General features: G+C 37.9%; 1 protein-coding gene across 1 annotated transcript in view; it reads left to right on the top strand.

The window, feature by feature from the left end:
• MYO16 (myosin XVI) overlaps positions 1-23,324 on the top strand; it is a 272,053-nt gene that overhangs the window by 239,226 nt on the left and 9,503 nt on the right. The window contains exons 33-34 of the mRNA XM_026034575.1: positions 12,238-12,396; positions 19,736-19,827. Coding sequence (XP_025890360.1) covers positions 12,238-12,396; positions 19,736-19,827 — 251 coding nt within the window. The remainder of the gene's footprint in view (positions 1-12,237; positions 12,397-19,735; positions 19,828-23,324) is intronic.

Raw genomic sequence — 23,324 nt, 5'->3', positions numbered from 1 at the left:
TAGATATCTAAGCATGGGAAAGTCATCACTCTGATTCACCATAGGTTACTTACAGCTCTCGATCTGAATCTCAGTTTTCTTACACTGGGTCAAAAGAAGTGGGGAAAAAGCCAATAAGAGTGTAATGCTGCAGTGAGTCACAGTATAATCCTGTAGCTTGCTTAGTTGGCTGTAGATGCTCTGTGTGGAAAACAGCAAAGAGAAGATTGAAATTCTGGCAGTGCAATTGCAATATAGGTCAGAGAGTCCTGTGCTAGGTGATTTCCTTTTTCTTTTTTTCTTTTTTTTTTTTTAAAGAAATAATTGTGATTTTCATTACTGCAGAACGAAAATGCGATAGAAGAGACCAGTGAAATGGTTCTTACAGTTCATTCCTGTTCACTTAATGCTTACAAACTTTTTATCATCTTAAAAATAATCTCCTTAATCTGTAATCTGTCCATCTATATATCTACTTTTTTTCTGGATAATTTGTTATAGAAGAGATTTATTGTTTTAAGCTAAATGCATTACATCAAGCATAATTCTCCACTTCTTTTATAGAATTTCTGAAAAGTAGTACTTTTTCGCTGCTGAGAATTTTATATTTCTATCCTAAAAAAAAAAAAAATCACTGTACTGTTTCCCTTCCATGAGGTGGAGGCTGATTCCACTATTTGCTCTCACAGCCTAAAATCATTTAATGTGTTATTTGCTTTGATTTTCTGTTGTGATGTGATAAGCTTTATGTATGAATACTGAAGACATTTTATTTTACCTGAAGCTTATTAAAAAAAAATACAAATCAAAATTAATTTATATTTTAAGTGAAAAATGAATTCTTGTTGTCCTAAACCTTTACAGGATCACAGAATCACAGAACGGTTGAGGTTGGAAGGGACCTCTAGAGATCATCTAGTCCAATCCCGCTGCTCTAGCAGCTAGAGCTATTTATATATTTATATTACATTTTAAGTATTTTTAATTAAAATAAAACAAATCTCAGCAGCCCCCTACACACATGCAAAAGAGTGGAGTATAGAGGAGGCTGTGCAAACCCAGGATAATGAAGGAAATACTTTTGACCTGGTCTTATACCCTAAGTATATACAGTTGTCAGAAAAGGATCCTGGAGATCTTTGGTTTGACCTGGTGCAGGTGTTCTCATGTTTATAGCTAAGCCAGATTTTTGTTGGTTTTTTCTGTCCATTTCCGAGATCTTCAGGCATTCCTTTTCTAAGCTAATTTCCTTTTTGTTTAGACGCTCTTGGGTTTGAACTGCTTCATGTCTCTTCATTCTATATGCAACAGGAGCACAACAGCCACATTGTATTGGATCAGCTTAGCCACAGTTTAAGTCCAAAGTTTTTAGTAACATCCCACTTGCAGTGGTGACTTTAGGCCTTCAGGTAGAGATTTGGGGCGGTTGTTTGTTTGTATATTTATTTGTTTGTTTTATTGAAAATACAATCAAGGAGGAGATCTGCTTTTTGACATAAGTGTCTGTCAGAAGGGGCCATTTGCACAGTGATCAATGTGTCATATAGAGGCAAAGCAGCCAAAGATGTACTTGTGTCTGCTATAAGCAGAAATGGTTCTAAATCTGCTGGTTCAGGTATCCAAGATTCTTGCAGTTGTGACTGCACAAAATTCAGCCGCTCAATGGTTACCATAAGTTCTTGGTAGAACAAGTGCAAATCGCTATATGAAATTATAAAGATCTATATAACCTCTGTGTGCCCATAAAGATGGAGAAGCAAGAGGAAAGAGCTGGACAGAGACTGGAAAAAAGATGTGGTCAGAAACACAGGAGTCCCCCAACCCTCATACTGTCTCATCACAGCTGCACTGTATCAGTAGGATCTGTAGGAGATTTGGGGCATCCACCTTCATCCTTAGTCCACCGGTGAATGCGATAATAAATAAACCTTCAGGTTCAGGGCTGTTCTGGCAAGAGTTTTAGCTTTATTTTAAAATTACTGTCCTCCGAGTAGGGCAACTTTTTAAAGGAAAAACATATTAAGCAGATTTTATCCCTGAAGTTCAATATTACATTATTTTAGCACTATTCTTTTAGTTTATTGTAAGGGCTGGTTCCATTATGATGCTGATGTATTAGTAGTATGTAGTGACAGTTTTTTACTACAGGTTGTACAGTATAGATAGTTACCACATGGTCTCTGTGATAGCCGTGTGTTCCTGTTTGGAGGTACATGAACATGTCATTGACCATCACAGTATCCCTGCAAAAGAACGTAAAGACAAACCAAAGAAACATCTGTAAAGTCAATTGTTATTTGGAAGACTGATTTTCAAAACTGGGAATGTTATCTTGTTTTCCAGAATACCTGTCCCCGGTTGAAAGGGTGAATTGCAGTACAGGTGACCCAACCAGATTCCCTGGATTATCCCTAGCATTCACAGAAAAAATCCTTCTGCCCAATCCAGCCACCATTGCACTAAGACTTATGCTGTGAAGTCAGTACCAGAGCTGGTATGACAGAGATCCTGAAAAATCTCAGTAGAACTGTGCTGTRGCGAAACCTGATGTGATGCTGTTGGCAGTAGCAAATCCCTGTCTGTCTGTTTGTTTGTTGGCTTTCTGTTTGTTTATTTTCACRGTATTTGCAACTGTGTTTGAGGAGGAGGAGGGCTGAGACAGTCATATAATTCCTTTCAACAGCAGCTGAAGCCCAACAGTAATGGCTGTTCTGTTACTGAGATACCACACAAGAAAGTAAACAAACTTAAATGCTTGCCTTCAAAAAGAACTGTTGCATCCACATTAGTGAGAAGAAAACAGTTTTAAAAGGAAGCTGTGTTTCTCAGCAAATTGCCTCCTCCTTTTCCAGCACACCAGCAGTTTATTAACCACACAGACACAAGAAATAGACTCCTTGGTCAGCCATTTAAACATATCTAGCAGTAAACAGAACTATTACAGAGCAAAATCAGCTGCTTTTGCCATATTAGACATGAAAAGCTGGGGAAATGAAAGGGGAAAGATGCTTCTCCTAAGGGAAGAAATTGKCCTAAGCAGTGCTGTCTTCCTTCTTCCTTCTATGATTAAAAATGGCCTCAGAAAGCTCTGCAGAGACCCAGTTATAAACCATCTGAGTTGAAGGAAAACCACATTCTCTGCAACATGTATGCTTGATGGACTCTCTTGTACCTGCTGCCTTAGAAAGATGTTCCAAGAGTGTGTGTAACTGCTCTTAAGCAAGACAGATGGCAGTCTCTATTCTCCATCATTTGCAGTATTTAAGAGGGTTACCTTCTCCACTTCAGCAGCAGTCGTYTTCTCAAGCTGGGAACTGCTCTGTTTCAAACAATCCAAGGTCCTTCAGACAGTGAGAAGAAGCACTTGCACTATCTCCCACACCAAGTCTGAAGGTCTTGCATAACTTTGAGACATTCCTAACATTGTTTCTAGGGAGGAGTAAAACCTCTGTAGATTATTATGTAATTGGCACAAATATAAGTTAGGAGTGGAACAACACAAGTCCATCACAGGAGAAAGCAGAAGAAACCTTCCTTAACATTTTCAGTTCCAGGTGTACACTGTAAAGTCATTTACTAAGGAGAGATTGAGCTGATGCTTCCTAAAGGCTGGACCAGAGCTTGGAGTTAATGCAGTGCTCCAACAACCTTCTCTTTACCAGCCTTCCCTTCTGAACTCTGATTGAACAGTGTCACCTTAATATTCTTCAGAGATGTATATAATAATCTTCAGAGGAGCTATTTGCCTCCAAAAGAGTGAGTTTTGTCAATTTAAATTCCTCATGGCTTTCCTCTCCTCTCAGCTTCCAGGTGTTCATGCAGCACTTCCACAGATGTACCTTCCTGGAGCAAAGCAGATTGCTCTCTGTTCCCCTTGTGCCRTATTTACTTGCTCCATTTAAGAACGTTTCTGGAGTGACTTGTAACACAGTCTGATAGCTCTGAGAGAGAGGGTGCTAGAAGCARTGATACAAATTTGTTGTTGCTTATCCTCAGAGCATCACTGGGGGGAAAAAAAGCAGAGAATGGCTTCTCTGCAGGCAGGCTTCATGAGGTGAAATAAATCAATGAATAATTCCTGCCTTGCACAGCAGTGGCAGCCAGCAGCACAGCTATGAGGGCRAGACACACAGTGCATGCTAATGGGCTGGGGAAATCCTGTCTTGACAGTCTTCATCCTGCTCCATTTCTTTCAGCAAATAAGATGCATCTGTTTGCCTCCAGCTCTCGGCAGACAAAGTAAACAGTCATGCTACAGCAGGTCACAGTGTGACTGCATGTGGGTAAACTGAACTAATCTGAAGCAATACGCATTCATCCAGCAAAAGGACACCCCAGGCAACATGTGCCGAGGGTAGCTAGCAAGCTTACACTGACAAGGAATTTCTGAGCGCTAGGTCAGAGCAAAACAGGAAATGCCAAGTGAAACTGTCAAGGTGCAACAAGACCCAGCAGTGAACACTGGGACCAAAATAAAATGACCTGTTCTTATATAACCTTCCTCTTCCTTTCCCTCATCAGAAAATATCTGCCTAATTTGTGCAGTCATCATCATTTTTTTCTCAGCCCAGTGTGTCCAACTACCACAGTTAATGTAACAAACATTCAGGGTTGGCCACTAGGTTTCCGCATTTTCCTGACTCTCACAAGAGAGAGTGAGGGCACAGATCACAAATGCCCTCCGTCCATGAGATCTTTTATTCCATATGCCAGCTAATAGGATTCGTCACTTCTCTCGTATTTATGTATATTGTTACAAGACGCTTGATTTGAAATTTTTATTTTGCTGGACACTGGCCATAGGTTTCAAGAAAGTTAAGCTATTCAGCAGTTCAGATGCCGTGATAGCCCAGCTATAAAACACTTCTTCTCTAGTAGTACTTTAATGGCTCTACTGAAATTGTAGCATTTTCTAAAAAAAGTTAATTCTACAATTCATAACGTGCAACTAGCTCTGGATCATGGTAGCAATATGTGAAAGTCATGTATTGATTTTGATTTACAGAAAGTTTTATTTTTCTCCCATCTTTTTCATGTATCTTTTTTTTATAACTGTGTTATATGTTTTCATAGTGTTAATTCCTTTGTGGCAAAGTTTTTAAGCTTTTTGCACAGCGTTTGTGGTTTCTGGTTTGTGAAGTTGATGTTTTGCGGAGTAGGAGAGATTGTTTCCTATCTTAGTACCTGCCTAGCTTCTGGCACTGAAATTCCTCAGTTGGGAATATACTCAGCTTAAGTTCCCTGGAACAAACCGGAAAGGAATAGAAAAAGAAATGTGCCTTGAGAGAGTGGCCCAGACACAAGGCAATCAGATCATAAAAGATATTCTACTTTTCATTAACACTAGAAGAAAGCTAGAGTGACTTGTTCTCCTGCATATTGTTATGTCATACCAGTGAGGATGAAACTCTTACATGGCAGCTTTAGTATAGATGAATAACAATTTAGTGAGCGCCCTCACTGAATTGCTATTCATCTAGCAATTCCCATCTTTCATCTAGCTAGTCCCATCCAGCCTGAGGTTCTTTTTTTCTATCTTCTTATTGATTTATTTTATTTATTTATTTATTCCCTGAGGTGGAGTTAATATTGGTCACTTTCTCCTTTGATGCAGATTTTCTTTTCTTTTCTAACAATGGCAGCTAATTCTGGCAAGGCAAAGGGCTATGTCTCTATTAGTCCATGAGAAAGTGCCAGGGAATGTCCTGGGTATTGCAGTTCAATCATCTGAGCAGTTAGAGCTTAAAGCAGGCCCTGGCATAGTTTTGGGCCAAGCAGACTAGCTTCCTTCCAGACAGATCCTGGGCATGGCTCAGGAAATGGCCAGGGACAGTTCCCAGGAGACAATTTGGATGCAGCTGTGGAGAGCAAGGAGGTTTAATAGCACRGCCACGGGTCTCTCTAATCGTCTGCCTCAGGGCCAGGGAACAGTTTTAATCACATTTAAATGACTAGAAAAGACAAAGCAAGAGGCGTGCTAGGTTTGCCCTGTATTATGTATTCCTTAGTGCACTGGCAGTGCTATACAAAGCATCCAAGGTAAGCATGAATCTGATCCAAAACCTACTGAATGCAGTAGAGGCCTTCTGTCATTATTAATGGGTTTTTACTCAGACTTTAAATGAATGCTCAGCGCTAAAAGAAGTATTTGGGAAAGGAACATATGGGGAAACATGTAAGAAATGGGTATGCCTGTTTTTAAAGAGAGGAGAAAAAAAAGKCATTGACAGGGAAGAAAATTACAATCCAACCAAGACAATTACTTTTGAACTTTTGATAATGTTGTTTTTTCATGTCTTGCTACWCAAAGAGTCTACGGAAGATCCACCTAAATACTTGTATCAATCAGTCCACAATTGAGCAATCAATTTATACTTTGCTTTTGACTGTATTCAGCAAACTAAGTATATAATTCTTTTTAAAAAACAATGTTTTCTCAAAGTGTTTCAATACTGCTGTTTAGTCTGTCATCTGGATAGTGCCAATATTAGTTCATTTTGTAATTTGATGATAACAGCATTAATTCATCTTAAATCCTATTTGAAAAAATAACTTTAGTGTTTGGAATGGTGTTTCTACATTTCGTATTTGAAAGAGAAAAAGAAAGAAGAGATGTTTGGAACTTCCAGCTCAATTAGATGAAGTCAGGTTGCTCTTCTGACAAAGAAGCTAGATCATTTAGACTTTAGTGTTGGATTTATTTTAAGAGAGCGATAATCTTTCAAAATATAAAGCAGAAAATAAAAAGGCAGATTTATTAAATGATTTCTGTGATTGCTGTACTCTGCTCTTTCTTTCCAAAATAAGCAAAACCTCTGCACATTCTGTGTCTTAYGACATTGTCATCAGCTCTAAACTCAGTCTCTTCCAGGAACTTTGAGAATAGCGTACAAACGGAGATTTCATAAGCTGCCTCCATAGCACGACTACTCCTTTACAATTTACAAGTACTGTTAACAAACCTAATTAACCATGGGTTTATTACGTTATTCAAACAACAGAGCTTGTTTGTATGAAACAGTTGTTACACTTTATTTTGTCATATTCTGTATGGAAGTGCTATACATATTTATATGAGATTGYTTCCAACTACTGACTGTGCTACAACTGAGGGGCAAATTATAATCCAATTTTTATAATCTATATCCTCACTAGCTACAAATGAAAGYTAGAGCAGAATTTCACTGAATAAGAGAGAGCTTTTTTGGTAACATCAGTTTACCAAATAATATCCCAAGCAATGTTCGCTATTGCATATAGTCAGTAGGTGTTCACTTGAAGTTGTATTTCTTTTATAATCATGAACTCCCACCGTGCTTTTACAGCTGAAACCTCTCTGTAGCAAGTCTCTCACAAGTAGGCATGGGTAACTCTACAAATAACTTTTATTATGTGTTGGCAACTGTGAAGACATTGCTGCTAAAATAAAAATGGAAACTTCTGGTAAATAATCCATCTGTTTAAAAAAGCAGAATGCAAGCCTGAACAGAGAGCTAACATTCAGCAGATTGGTGAAAATACAGCAACTATTGGAACCGTAGCCTTTTTTTTCCCCTCTCAGCCATTTATAACTATTTCAGAAAGTAGATAAGGAATGGTACCTATGTCTGCCATAATTACCCATGGTATTCATATCTAAGATAAGACTGTACAGTGCAGTGTTATGTGGGCTAAAACAATATTGTGAAAAAGTCAGGAAATGCATGTGTTGTGCTCGTAGATTTTGGGGGGTAATGAAGAGGGAAGAGAGAAAGAGCTGCCCTAGGTCTGAAGGTGAAGGCAGGGCCTTTTGACATGTTACAGCCTATTGAAAAAAAAATGCATTTTTTTTTTCTGGGAATTAAAAAAATCACTTGCAACAGTGTAGATTGAGGGGAGACTGGCTGTGGTGCAGCTCTGCAAGAAAGGCCCTGAAGGCAGCGAGCTGCACATGAGCTGGCAGCATACCCTGTCAGCAGAGAGCACCAACAGCATCCAGGGCGGTGTTAATGGAAGCACAGCCTGAAGGAGTAAGGCTTATTCAGCCTGGGGCAAGGGCTGTGTTGGAGGACCCCACAGTCACTTTGCTGCACCTCTGAGGAAAGCAGCGAGAGGATGGTGCCAGGTGTTCACAACAGTACATCACAAGAAGACAAGATACCTTGTCTTGAAAGCAAATGAGAGTTTCAGGCTGTATATTGAAACTTTCTTACCAACAGGATAGTCAGAGAGCGCTGAGGAGATGTGCAGGCACCATCCCTAGGATGGTCCCATCTCAGGACCCAACTGGAAGAAGTCCTGAGCAGCATGGTTTAATCTCACAGCTGACCTCKATCTGAGCAGGTGATTGGATTTAGAGAGATCCCAAAGGCCTTTAAAACTTGGATTACCCTATGACCCTACATAAATTTGACAGGATTGATCCAGATAGATCTGGTTACACCTGATTAAAGCATCCTCTTGTTGTGCTATTAATAGAAAAAAAATATCATAAGAAGCACATCCACTTTACACAGTGTCCAAAATAAATAAACAGTAGTTCTTGGCTAGAGATACGCTCTGGCTTCTTCAGAGTTCTGTTATAAGATAGCCAACTTACGGAGGTATGTTTTTTTTATAAAAACCTCACAACAGCTCCAAAGAGGAGCTGAAAATGTCTATATGCAGAAAATTAGTACAAGTACCTTTATATAGTCCAGATTATTACAATAAAGGCTTATTTCCCACCATGTGGATTTTGTTGAGGGAATAAGACACTGCAAGTTACATTTTCTCTTTAGGAAATAATGGTATGCTGTGCTTACAATGACTGATGGAGCAAATGGGATAACAAATCTGTATCTAAACAGCTTTCCCAAAAGATATACCACCTGTCTGTCCAGTATTTGTTTCTGACAGCTTATGATGATATTTTAGTTGGATAGTAACAGTCCACAGTGCTTTGTAATATTGCATAACAGACATATAAAGGCAAAACAGGTGATCTTTTTCCCTTCATGAATGACAAAAAAAATCAACGCAACTATGAAATAAAAGACATTTGCAAAGTAGGGATGCAAGAAAATGTCTTTCTGCTTGCATGTTCTCAAATGAATTGCAGATGTCAGACAAATCAATAAATCTTTTGGATATCAAGTGAAATAAGGATCCCAGTCACTTCCTCCGAGACTCTTGATGTAAAAGGTGGCACAGTAATTATGTAGGTGGATTATGATCTATAGGCAAGTGCACTGACTATTAACATCTGAAAGTGACATTTCCTTTTCAGACAAATTTAATGTGAGCTGCAAAGATACATTTTGCAGTCAACTTGCTTGTATGGAAGCTAGATCAGGCATACTTTTATAATTGTACTGTATGCATTTTGCATCTCAGACTCTGGGTTCTAACTCCCTTCCCGAATCAGTTACTGCAGATAGAACTGGACTATTTATTTTCAGTGCATAGCACATTTGCTTAAATATGCAGTTTATGAAACAGTACAATTGAAACACTCCAGTTGAATCTGGCATAAAATAATGATCAGGGAATGAGGACAAGGGAGGGAGGAAAAATATCGAAATGTTGTGTATTCTGACAGCTTGGAAATGAACTTTTTGACTTTTCAAGACAACTTTTTGGTTAAAGAATGAAATATTAAATAACATTTCAAGTTAACCAAAATTTCCATTTCCTTAGTTTATTCTAAAAATTTTTCACTGTGACTCATTTTTCAGTTCAGGTATGGAACTGATAAATCAATCATCCATTCAATATTCAATTTGAAGACCTGCAGGTACACTATCTGTTACTCAGTAAATACATGTTTTTCACAGAACTACGGAGTGGTTGAGGTTGGAAGGGACCTCTGGAGGTCATCTAGTCAATCTCCCCCACTCAAGCAAGGTCATCTCGCACACATTGTGGAGGATCATGTTCAGATAGCTTTTGAATATCTCCATCGATGGAGACTGCACAACCTCTATGCGTAACCTGTTGTAGACAGTCTAAGGCTACTGGAACTACTGAAGAGTCTGGACCCATGCTCTTTATACTTTCTTTTCAGATACTTCCATGCATTGTAAGATTCGCCCCCACCACCTCTCCTTCTGCTTCCCCCTACCATCTCAATCTTCTCCAGGTTGAACAGTCTCAGCTATTGCAGCATTTCCTCATATAAGAAATGCTCCAGTCTCTTTATCATCTCAGTAGCCCTTCCATGGACTTTGTCTTTTATTGGGGAGCTCAGAACTGGACACAGTGCTCCAGATGTGGCCTCACCAGGGCTGAGTAGAGGGAGAGGATTACCTCCTTTCACCTGCTGTCCATGCTTTTCCTAATGCTACCCACAAATTTGCCTTCTTAGCCACAAGATCACATTGCTGACTCATGCTCAGCTCATGGTCCTTGTTGCTCTCCTAGGTCTTCCACAGATCTAATTTCAAGTAGTCTGGAAAGTCTGGCCTATAGTTTCCTGACTCCTCCTTCTAGCCCTTTTTAAGGGATAGACATTTACTTTCTTCCAGYCCTCAGGAATCTCCCTTGATCTCCATAACATTTCAAAGATGGTGGAGAGTGGCTTAGCAGTGACATCCATCAGCTTTTAAGCCCTCTTGAGTGCATCCAATCAGGAACCATGGACTTAAGATTACCAAGTTTGCCTAAGTGATCTCTAAATCAATCCTCCTCCAGCAAGGGAAGGTGTCCCATCCTCCAAACTTTTTCCATAGGGTCTGGAATTCCTGAGGGCTAGTCTTAGCAGTAAATACTGAAGCAAAGAAGGCATTCAATATTTCATCCTTCTCTTCACACTTCATCATCAAGGCCCCCACCTCAGTCAGTAGCAGGCCTCCTTTCTCCCTAGTCTTCCTTTTTATTTCTGATGTATTTAGAAAAGTTCTTCCTGTTGTCCTTGACATTCCTTGCCAGATTAAACTCCAAATAGGCCTTGACCTTACTAGTCCTGCATGCTTGGATAAAATCCCTATATTCTTTCCAAGTGCCCTGTCCCTGCTTTCCCTTTTGTATACTATCTTGTTTGTGTTTGGCTGGGATCTTGCTCATCCATGTAAGTCTCCTGCCCCCTTTTGCTTGACTTCTTACTCTTAGGGATGCACCGATCTTCACCTTGAAAGAAGTGAAGCTTGAATATTACCCAGCTCTCTTGGACCTCTCCTCCTTTTATGTCCTTGTCCTATGCGATTCTTTCAAGAAGGTCCATTTTATGGTGATAAGCATATCCAAGTCAGTCATAATATACCAGACCTGCAAAAAAAATGTCAACCTTCAGAGCAGGTGAAGTGAGTTAGGAAAGYTTAAATGAAGATAATAAGAATTCAGCTCTGCCACACAGTAGTGGAGAATGGAAAGCTTGGGATGTCAGGATTAAATTGCAGCCCCTTCCTGCTATCCCCACCACAGCTATGTGCCATCTTTTCACYATTTTGTATCCTTCTGCCCAAGCCTCTGAACTGCAATAGGAAAGCACCACTTGGGCACACCTGATGCCCCGTCTCTTACTGTACCCTGACCTGACACAGCCAGGCAAGCTCAGAGCCAACTCTGAGCACTTTGCGATGAACTATATTGCCGTGAGTAATGTTTTCCCACAAGCAAAAAGAAGAGTATTGTCTTTTTTTGGTCGAAAATTTAGTGCACTGAATGCAGCTTGTGAACATGATAAGGGCTCCCCTTGATGTCTTGGAGAGATTTAATTAAAAGGCAATGACATGAAAACCCAGAACTATATAGAAAATGACAGTTGATGAGTGGAGAGCCCTTAGGCAGTGTAAATAATGCCCAGAGGGAGGCACTGCTGGGAAGAATCTAGTTGGATATGGTTTTCTATCAAAGGCCACTTCAATTCTCCTGGGAGGAGATAAGACAAAATATAAACCCATAGTTGTTGTGGCTGTTGCTCACATCACATAGTGCAATGGTGAAAGACAGACTGCAGTAATGACAACATTATGTGAATTCATGTAAATAAAATAGATCTTAAAATAGAAGCATTAAAAATACTTCTTGTTGTTTTATCAGTTGGTATTTTTGTGAAAAAAAATACCGCAAATGAGATTTTGAAAATGTCTTTGAGAAATTTTAGAAGGCTRTATGTCTAACTGTCTAAAAAAGAAAATTCTACTAAAATTGTTCTTTTAAATTGTCAGTATTTTTCACTAGTCTAGTAAGTACARTGATTAACTGTATAAAGTAATTTGATTTCTAGATGTTATCTCTGCCTATGTATATTTGAAAAATAAGAATAAATAGAAACTGACAACCTTTTTCCCTTTGTATCAGGTGTTGAAACTAATCTTAACTTGAGAACCAGGGAAGATCCAAATACATCAGATGTTGGATCAGAAGCCCAGGATAAAAATGCAAACAACCATGGAACTCAGTCATCTAATCCACTGTCCAGTTCTGTGACTGCTGAAAATGGAAATTCAGTGTCAAATGGTAAGCAGTTTTTAATCCTGTAGCTTTTCTAACATAAGGTTGCTGAACTGCCTCTTTAAATGAGCATTTTAAGATATAGACGAACTAGAATCTTTCGAACTGGAAAGATATCCATCTTTCTGGAATGGACTCAGATTTTTAAGTGTTATCTGGTAAGTATCTCATCTATAGAAGCTGGATGGGAAGAAGCTAGAAAGGCCTCTTGAGAAGTTTGTGATCAGTTTACCTCCAAGTCTGTAAGTAGGCTGAGGTGTGGGGGACTTGGGATATGAGATTCCTGATCCTGTAATCAATAAAAATGGGACAGCAAACAAAAATCACAATCTCCTGTTGGTACTGGTGCCTTGTCAATGAATGGCAAGTTGCTTATAATTGCACCGTGGTAACCAAAATGGTGTAAGAGTAATGGCAGAAAGAATGAAATCTCTCAAGGTCATAAAAGCATAAATCCTCAGGATATAACACTTCCTATTTATTTTGCTGGCATGTGGAGAAGCAGGTGGCTAGATGCTTTAAGCTGGGTACAGTTTCCTTCATACCAGTAACTTATACAGTTTGTATAAGCAGAACAGCTGTATTGCCTTAACTGTTAAGGGGAGAAGTGCACATAATGCAGTTGGCAGCTTGAGAGCTATACTATTCTGAACTGAAAAAAATGAAGCTTTTTTTAAAATAGAAATCTAAACTTTGAAATTTTAATAATTTAATTWAAAAAATAATTTCCTTTCTTACCAAGAAAAAATATTCTCCGAATTTTACAGTCCTTGACCAAACTAATTCCTGCTGCTCTCTCTGTTAGTCAAAGAAGAAAACTCTTCCCGTGTGAGTAGTTATACCAGTACATTCATTCCTGGGTGGAACCAGGAATGTACTGCAACAGCAGAACAGGCATCTTTGTCCCGCTGTAAGTGGGTCCCCACTTGGAGCAGTAGCAATGTAATAATCTGGGGGGGAAGAAAGCATACTTTCAGTATGCATAACAGTCAGACTCTTATATAAATGTAAAATCTGTGGGTAGACCAAGTGTTTGATTCCTTTCTACGTAGGATTTTAATCATATATACCAGTGCCCTAATGGGACCTGTGGGGGATCAGCTTTTTATAAGAGCAACCACTTTATGCCCAGATCCCTTAAACTGAGAATTTAATCACAAGAGCTCTGTTCCTTTCGGCTTTGAAATGAAACGATACTTTATAATTTGTAATTATTATAGTTACTTTGGTAAGACATTTCTGTAACACAAATAAATGGTCTTTGTTTGAATAAGTGGCCAACTAGTGGGTGAGTTGGATGCTTCTAATTGTTTGCATAAAATTTTTATTGGTATGTTTTTAACCATCAATACCCAGGAKTATTCATACTGATAATACACAATATCTATGATGTGTAAACTAATTCTTTTCAGACTATTTGTAAATGGAAGGTTTAATCATGAAGGTGAAATGTTTTGCAATGGAATTTTCCAGTTAGACTTTTTTTTCCATTATAGAACACTGATTCATCAAACTCAAATTTTTCATGGAKGGTTGACAATTTCGGTGCAGCTTTCATAAGGAATACTTTTTACATTCATTGTAGACTAAGAGCAGGTAAAAAAAAAGTCCCTTTAGGTCTGACAGTTTCCCCCTGAGTAAAGTCCCCATTTTGCTGATTGGACTGTTGTAGAAATGAAATGAGTTTTGGCTTCATCTTGTTGCAGAGCAAAATCAGATCCTGGATCCTATTAAATTTTGTAGTATGGAATTCCAGTTTTCCAGCCAGCTTGTATAATAATTGAAAGAGTTAATATGGAAAATTTTGGAGGACTTAGATTGTATGAATTCAGAAAGAGTTTGCTTAAGGAAAAGTCCCTCCAGGATTCAGCTTAGGCCTTTTTTCTCTCTCTCTCTTTTTTTTTTTTTTTCTCACCAGGGAAAATAATTGTTTTCATTTCTCTGTCACAGAATACCAAACTCTTCTGGCTTTGTGGAAAATAAAATTTAAAATGCATTATTAAACATTTGATACTGAGTTGAAAAACTCCTGATTATAGAGCAACCTGTTAACCAGTGTTACATAGTGGAATTATATAACCTAATTTACACTATTAGAACTAAAATCTGAATCTATGCATTACTCATACGAGTTAATATGGAAGTACATCTTAAACAAGACTAATCTATTGCTGTGATGAAGCGAAGTGTGTGCATTATTTTCTGAATTGTCTGGTGTAATACAAGAAATGTAAAGACATTCTGCTCGTAAGAATAATCATTTTGACCAAAACCTTAATCTTACTTATAGAGTAACCTGATGAATTCTTTAGAAAATGATTACCAGGAAGCTAAAAAACTGTCTAGCTCAACTTCCAGACTGCTTAATTTCTAGCAGTGCTATTAGCTTGGAATTTTAATATAATTTTTTATTTTTTATATAATGTTTTATATAATTTTATATAATTTTATTTTTTATATAAACTCTTCTAGTTTAGTATTAGTAGTTATAGCCTTCTACAGCTTTGCATAAAAAATGTGAATTCTCCATCACAAGTTTTCTACACCTACCAGAGTTTTTAGTCTAAAAGAAAGAACTTACTATTTGTTGGAACACAGAATTGCAACACAGGGTAACGCACAGTTGCACACAGAGTAGTAACCTTTTATATTAGTGTTTAGTTGAGGGGTCATATTATATTATATGGTTGAGGTGTCCTAATTACTGACTGGTGCTAGAAAGAAATTCTCCAAATAGCAGACATTTCTTTACCCACAACAAAGTATGTTATAGAGGTACTCAGTATAATCCCTGTGAAATGTGGACTAGATATTGTCCATAGATGAACCCAAGGTGACTGTACTAACAGCATTGTGCTGTTTTGTGCTCTCTGGGTATTTTGCTCTGAACTATGCATCCAACCCTGTTGTCACACCATTGTCTCTGAAAGGAAGCTTCCCTGGTTATTGCTTTTCTTCTCACTTATAACTTTGCATATAGAGGCAGATTTAGTGAAGAAGAAAATTCAAGTATAATAGTACTTCAGATTAGATGGGCAGTCAGGGACTCATAGGCAGCACCTCTGGTTAGTTACATAGCAGCACAACTGGTCAGTTACAGAATAACCCCCCTTGTATGAACCTTCTTGCAACTGAGGAGGACCTTACTCAAGTATGCACCATTTCCTCTAAACTCCTCACAAAGACATACGCAGGGACAAATGCAACTCAGATTCCTTCAGTTCCTGCCCAAACAACGTTTCATTGGTAGCATCTGGATTTGCTGCCATGATAGCTAGTTCACAGAATCACAGAATGTTCAAGGTTGGAAGGGACCTCTAGAGGTCATCTAGTCCAACCGTCTTGCTCAAGCACGGACACCTAGAGCATGTGGTACAGGGTGGCATCTAGACGGGTTTTGAAGACCACCAGAGAAGGAGACTCCACAACCTCCCTGGGTAGCCCGTGCCAGAGCTCTGTCACCCTCACAGGAAAGTTCTTCCTCACCTGGAGAAGGAACTTCCTGTGTTTCAGCTTATACCCATTTCCCCTTGTCCTATCACTGGCCACCAATGAGAAGAGCTTGGYACCTTCCTCCCTACATTCTGCCTTCATGAACTTATACAGATCCCCTCTCAGCCTTCTCTTCTCCAAAGAAAACAGGCCCAACTGACTCAGTCTCTCTTCATACGAGAGATGTTCCTTTCCCCTAATCATGTTTGTTGCTAGTTAGCTAGTTAGAAGCTAGTTAGCTAGTTAGCTAGTATAGACTGCTAGTTAGCAGTCTATATTGAGTAGTTTTGATATCATAATTTTGCTGATCAGCATAATACAATAACTGTCAAGATTCTGCCTGTTTCACCAGGAGTCCTATGCATTATTCAGGTAGGGGAGTTAGTCCCACTTAACTTTAGCTGTCTTGAAGTAGCCATTCTATCTAGGTAGGTCATCTGTGGGCTTCAGTGTGCTGTGGAGTCTGTAGAAAGTTTCYTTCAGATCTAAGCAAGTTAGGCAGCAAGTCACATCAGTCCAGAGGTCACAGAATGGAAGAGGTGTCATTATCAGAAACCTGACAGAAAAGGAGCATGCTGAGGTCATGTATTAGGGTAAGAAACTGCCATGACATAAGTTACATCCTGCTGAACCTGGAGCCTTATGGAAAACCCTCCCTGCTTTTCCCTGTGGCACCTCCTCTTTCACGCTATGGCAWCTCATGTCAAGTGGACTTGATTAGCAACTCCAACCTGTATGGGAGAAGAGTCATGGAAAAGGATAAAAGTTTCGTGGTAGGATGTACGATCCCTCTTGCAAAGACCCAAAGCCTCTACGACACTGCAGTTGTTTTGCAAATGTAAATATTAGCGCTTGGGAGGCACGGGGATTCTAGACCTGAGATAACAGAGCATATGAGAGCAGAGATTCTGTGGAACCAGAGCCCCTGTTACATGTTCAGTGATTTAGATTTCAGTAATTTTAGTTATTTAGTTGTAAGACTAGGATCCTAACGGAGATATTTGAGAACAAGACAGGCAGAGGTGGAMGGAAGTTTTGGAGGAAGGAGATTAAAGCTTGGGTGTGAGATCTTCCCTTGAGAAGACATAGAAAATGTGTAGGAGAGTAAATGGGTAAAAGACTGTGTATCTGTTTTTCAGATATGCACTGGGTGAGATAAGGTYGTCCTCTTGACTATATGAAAATAATGGAGTTCATTTCCTAGCTTCCAGAAGTTTGACTTCCCCCATCATAGATTATTGAATCGTRTACTGAGCTAACATTTTCCTCATTTCATATAATTTCTGTAATAACCTTACCAAGAAGAATGATTTTGCCAAATTATATTTGTTTTTGAGTAACTTAAGAATAGCTGCAAGAAAGCCCAGCTCAGATGACATAGTTTGTGCTCCAATCTGAACCTCTGATTAGCATATATTCTTGTAGTTCTGCCCCTGGCCTTGCTGAATTGATGCTTCCAACCTTGTGCCAGATTAAGCAAGGTCTTATTCAGTRCACAGCTGTGGTATCCTAATATTTACTTAGGTGTATGTAAAGGAAAACTTTCAGAATGTAATCAGCTACTCCATTTATCTTTCCAAACCTCACCATTTTTCCTCTTGCCATGTCTGTGCTGACATGCCTTTGCTGTATGTGGAAACTTCACTTATTTGATAAGACCTTTTATCAAAGTGCTTTTCACAGAAATACTGTAAACAGAAAATCATTGATAACCTTATGCTTAGATCAAGGCTGTCATGTGTTATAGATCCTRAAGTGTATGAATACAGAGCATAAGTGATTTCATTTTTGAAAGCATGCTGGTGGCCTAGGAAAATAATTTCTGTCATTTATGGTGATCTAATACAATAAAAGTATTTAACATTATATCTTTTTTTTCCTCAGGTGCATGAATAACAGTCACTTTAAAAGACTTCTTACATAGAAAATGTGAATAGTATTTTTATCATTTTGAGAGGTATCCACAGTAACTCTACGTGAATAAATTGTTGTTTAATAACTGAATCAGAAGGAAAAATAGCACAATGGTGTTACCTCATATATGGTACATTTTACAAATAAGTATCCTGGAGACTTAGAGCATTCTTGCTCCAGTATATACTTACTGCTTCACAGACTATCTTCAAAAAGTAGTAACTCCGCCTTGAAACTATAAGCACRTAGTCCAAAGCACTGAGAGAAGGGATCAGGTTTCCTCTCTGCATGATTTGGAAAAGGGAAGAAATGCTAGATTTTCACTGGATTTCACTATCTTTTCAGTTTTACCTTCTTCAATGCCTGTGTGCATCCAAATGAAGTCCAAATGAATTTGTACCTGTGCAAAATAAAGCCAAATTTATGAATAATATATGCATAATCTTTCTTCAGATGACAAAAAAAAACAAAAAAAATGTAGAAAGTCCCTAACTAGAAAGCTGTGAAGATGTGCCAGTGTAAGGAAGTGGGAGACTAAAAGTGAGAGAAGCTTAAAGGGGTTGCCTTCCTTCTCTTTACAAATCTTGTTCTTTCTCTCACAGTCAGATAACTTCATATTATTGTTCATACAATTGATGTTTTCAGGAAATAAATTGTTTCAAAATCAATGATGCAGAGCTTTTGCTATCAAACAAAATTTTTAATTCTGAAAAAAAATGCATATCATATAGTATGTTTCTATGCCAATTGCATGACCAAACATCTCAGTACAATGCATAGCCTCATAAACAGTTTATGATTCATTACATTTGAACTTGGAATTGCTTCTATGTATGCTGTGTATAAGATGCAAGCAGTGAGAGTAATTCTCCGTTTTCCTTATCTAACAGTTACATATATGATTCCAGATTCATCTAATATATCTTTAGYCATCTAAAATGTAGATGTGTTATCTAATATAATAGTACAGAATAGCTATTATCCATTTCTAGKTGTTAAAGTTGATTATTTAGAGAGAACAAATCAAACTTAGATGAAAGGATGATTCATATTGTAGTGGTACCTATCCCTATTCAGTTGAGTAAAGAAGGATGAGATGCTATTATGGATATTATAATAGTATAAAAATCTGGAATATATGCTAAACTAAACAATGTCATATTACCAGTTGCCAGTCGAGATTGTAAATAAATGGCTAAGTAACACCTATCATGCCCTCACTGAGTTTCTACTGCTGCCTTTGCTTCCCTTAATCACCCCTTTGAGATCCTTGGTAGCTCTATGGGAATGGTCCTGGTCCGGCAGAAGAGATGGGAAATGTGGGCAGAGAGCCTTGCTCTAGGACAACAGTACAGAATTGTTTGTTTCTCCTGACTGCAGAAGGAGACGACCTGGCTTTTTTACACTGGTAACTGGTTTTCACACGGCTAAACTTTGGGCAGYTAATTCCCACACAGAGAGGGTAGCAGCAGTGCAGTAAATGCTGTGCTGAGGAGGTCAAGTTGTAAATCCTGGACCTACTATTGACTTCCTGAGTGACCCTGAGACATTAATTTCAGAGCAGCCCACAGGCCTGTTTTGCATTCCCTTTGCATTGCCTCTGTGATGAAAAGGAGCCAGGGGAGGGAAGCCAGGGATTCCGCATTGCAGGAAGAATCTCTCGCCAGCGTATAGGTAACATTATTTGTAGCCTCTTTCAGTACAATGTCTCCTTCTGTACACCAGCATGTATACCTATGATACTTTTTATACTTGATAAACAATAAAAATAATCACTCTAGTTTCAGTAGGCATGGAGATCATAAATAATCAGGAAAATTTATGATGTTTAGCATTCTTATTTAGTAAAACCTGTCAAGGTATTTTGAATCTCCTGCCAGAAGCAGCTGAGATAATATGCATAAATGTCAAATTATAAATTAGTACATCTCTATTCTAGGTTTACCAGAAGAAAATGAATATTCAAGACTATCAGCCAGCAATACAGCAAGTTCATCAATTCAAAGACACAGGGAAAGCCACACAAGTCAGGTAAGAGTTGCTGGGCTAATAGGATCCACTAAAATTGATTAAAAGTAATAGTTAACAGCAACTGTACATTGAAGTCTTTTTTGATTTGCATTTGTMTGTTGAATAAGGTTTTCCTTATGGTGTTTGGTTTGTATTGAACCAGGCACAATAATTCATTTACTCTTAWCTTTTGTCACCAGGAAAGATAATTGTCATGAAGTGTTCAAAGTTTATGGCAGTTATTGTGACAGGTTGTGCAGATATTATATTCAGGCAGGAACTATGTCTCTTCATCCTAAGAGGAAAAAGATGTTGATCTCCCTCAAGATATTCTGTCATACCAGGAGCAGTGATATAATAATCTACATATAGGAACAAATGCATGATTATATTATCTGTTTGTATATAAAGGAGTAAAGACAATGAAAATATCTATACATGCTAAATAGCATGAGTTCGCATTTTGGTAATTTCAGAGTTCCCATTTAATTAGTGCCACTTCATAAAGACAACACAGAATTAAGTTTGCAATGCATTAAATTGCAACAACCAACAAAATTTGCTGTAATATATTTTCTTCATTCCTTTGTTTAGCATTTTGTTTCTAAAGTGAAACATTTAACATTCAAAGTAGTTAGTTCAGACATGTGGTCCATCACATAATTTTTTTTTTCACTTAAATGAAATTACAGTATTCTCTTGTAGCATTTACATCTTCAGTCCTCATTTCTAAGAGAACTTCTGGTTCATTTTTTCATTTGAAATTATAAGAATTTTACAGCAACTGCCRAATATTTTCCAAAGGAAAAGTATGTTGTAGTTGACAGAAATTTTCTTCAATAGAAAGTTGTCATTAATCAATGCTACACTTTCCAAAACACTTTAGCAGAAGATAAGGGAAGTTTTTTATTGTATTTAGAAGCTGCTGATTGCATGGGAGGAGGAGGACAGCATTTCTAAATCAGTAGAGTAAGATCCTGGATGTAGTGGAAGTTTGTTCAATGTTTGGGCATTGATTCCAATGTGAACAGGACTCAATCTCCAGTGTAGTGTTTGGTCTTAARCTAACTTTGAGGAACAATAGATTTTAACTGGCTTTGAGTAAATATGTGAGCAAATAGTACAAAAATCTTATCTTCACCTTGATTTTATGCCCCACTGTCTGAAGCACAGACGTAACTACAATAACTACAGTTCGCATTGCAAGTTGAAAAATTGTGCCAGGACAGCTCTGAGCAGTACGCCAGTCTCTTTGGATATGTAGCAAGGCCTGCCAAAGTGCCTTGGCACAAGTGTGTACCTTTGTGCTTTGCACAGAATAACAGAAGTTCACCACACTTCTCAGACCTTCAAAAAGTACTTTTCTCTTGCTGTGAAAATATGATTTTAGGTTTACTGTCTCCAAGTCGAGATATTGGATAAGGACATGGGATTATAAAAACTACGGGGATTGATTGCTGTTTCCAAATGTTTCTCTTTGGGAGGGCTTTTTTATTTTTGGTTCTTTTTGTTGTTGTTGTTGTTGTTTGTTTGTTTTTAATGATCAATCAAATATGCATGAGAGTAGCCAAAAAACACTTTCTACAGAAGGAAACATCCAAGTTCCAGAGAGTGCTCCTATGATAAACCTCACCAAGTGTGACAGTTTTATCCCAGAGTACCCAGTACTTCTATTGCTGTAATGTTTGCCTAGGAGGCAGAAGGATCGTGTTTAAATTGTTGCATCAGTGCAGGGCATGGAGAGCTAAATGAGCGGGATATAGCAGAGCCATGATCCTCTTCTTATCTTTGCTAATAGAAACTGCATCCTASATAAAATTAGTCTGAAACACTCAAATGCTTTATTTTAGAAGTCTTTCACCATTTACAAACAATTATTTTTGTTTCTTCCAAAACAACTTCCGAAGTTCAGCACAGATTCAGTTCAGTATTTTGAAATGTCGCTTTCCACTAACTGTGTGTTTAGCTAAAGTGTTCCACAAATCATTAAAATAAATTCTGTGCCACAATTGCATGCAGGGGCTCTCCTTAAATGCAGCCTTAAYGAGAGTTGTGGCACAACAAGGAAAGAAACTTTAGTTTAGTGACTTTTTTATGCAGTTTGCTATAATGAATATATATACTGCAAAATACGACTGCAAGCTTCCTCCCATTTGAGAGGAAAAAAAAGTTCTCATAGGTGTGAAAATCCATAGATCAAAAGAACAAATAGCATTTTTCATCCTTTCCAAATGTGCCATGTAACTGAAAGTGATTGGTTTTAATTACAGTTGACATTTCTTAGCATACTGCTGGTAACACTAATAGTTAACAGTAATTACAGTCCTATTGTAAAACTTGTTGCCAGGCTTAGTTTCTGTAACTTTAAAGTAATTCTTGTGCAGACATAAAATAGGACAGATTTCACAGATCTGTGAAGGTACTGATTGACTCATTGCTTTAGAGAGAGAAACACACGCTGAGTCCTTGTATTTCTTGGCAGACAYGCTGTCGTTTTGACTAAAGGTAACAACTAATTCATTAGCCTTCAGGGACTTCTAATATCTGTGTTTGTGTGTTTTAATATCTCCCTACTAGTTCCTTACTGAAATGACAGAAATTTTACTTTCATCTTTGTCACAGGATCTCAGGGCTCTCATACATGTAACTAAAATAAAGGTATTGTGGCTCTTGGTGCTATCAAGTTGTCACTTCATGTGTTAATTACCTGCATCACTGCCTGATACTTCCTGCACACTGCCTACAGATACACTRTAGAAAGCAAATCATTCTGCTTGATTTCTGTGGATATGTTTGGTAGGGATCAACCTGTAACAAACACTTTTGGAAGTAATTTCTAGTATGAAGTATGAACTTGCAGACGGTAACCCAGCAACTTATTAGTTCATCTTTAAAGTAAAGGTTGTTGACTACAAAGACATCCATTGTGGACCAGGAGCACTATTTACTACTTTTCACAGGAAATTATAGCTTAAAAGCTCTGTTTTTAATCAATATGAAAAGGACAAAATTGTTTAAAAACAGTTAAAAATATTGACTTGTCATTTGCAAGTTACGGGGAAAAAAGTCCTCTTTATTCTGTCAGAGGACAGGAGAAGGGAAATAAAAATCAAGTCTGATTTTTGTCCCTTCAAAGTTAATAAAAAATACATCAAAAGAAATAAGAGTTCTTAAATAAAAAAAAGTATTATTCTAGAGCTGTATGTTATATAAGTGATTATATACATAGAATACAAGCAAGTACCACCTAAGTATATATAGAATTTTAGAACCTATATAGAAAAAGGAGGGAGATCCAGAAGAGTAAAAAGAAAGTTAATGTGATATATGATGCATCTAACATTCATCTTCAGGCACATACCTACCATTATGATATTTTATTTTCCATTAAATAAAAATTATTTCATAATATACTTAATATACCTTAATTTATAGCGTAGCTTATCATGTAACTTGTTCAAAACCCTAGACTTCACAAAATTCCACAATCAGAGAAAAAATAATATTTCTAACTAACA

This window comes from Nothoprocta perdicaria, unplaced genomic scaffold (genome assembly GCF_003342845.1).
Source record: "Nothoprocta perdicaria isolate Ctin4 unplaced genomic scaffold, notPer1 scaffold_148, whole genome shotgun sequence".
Lineage (NCBI taxonomy): Eukaryota > Metazoa > Chordata > Aves > Tinamiformes > Tinamidae > Nothoprocta > Nothoprocta perdicaria.
This window is presented reverse-complemented; position numbering and strand designations above follow the sequence as displayed.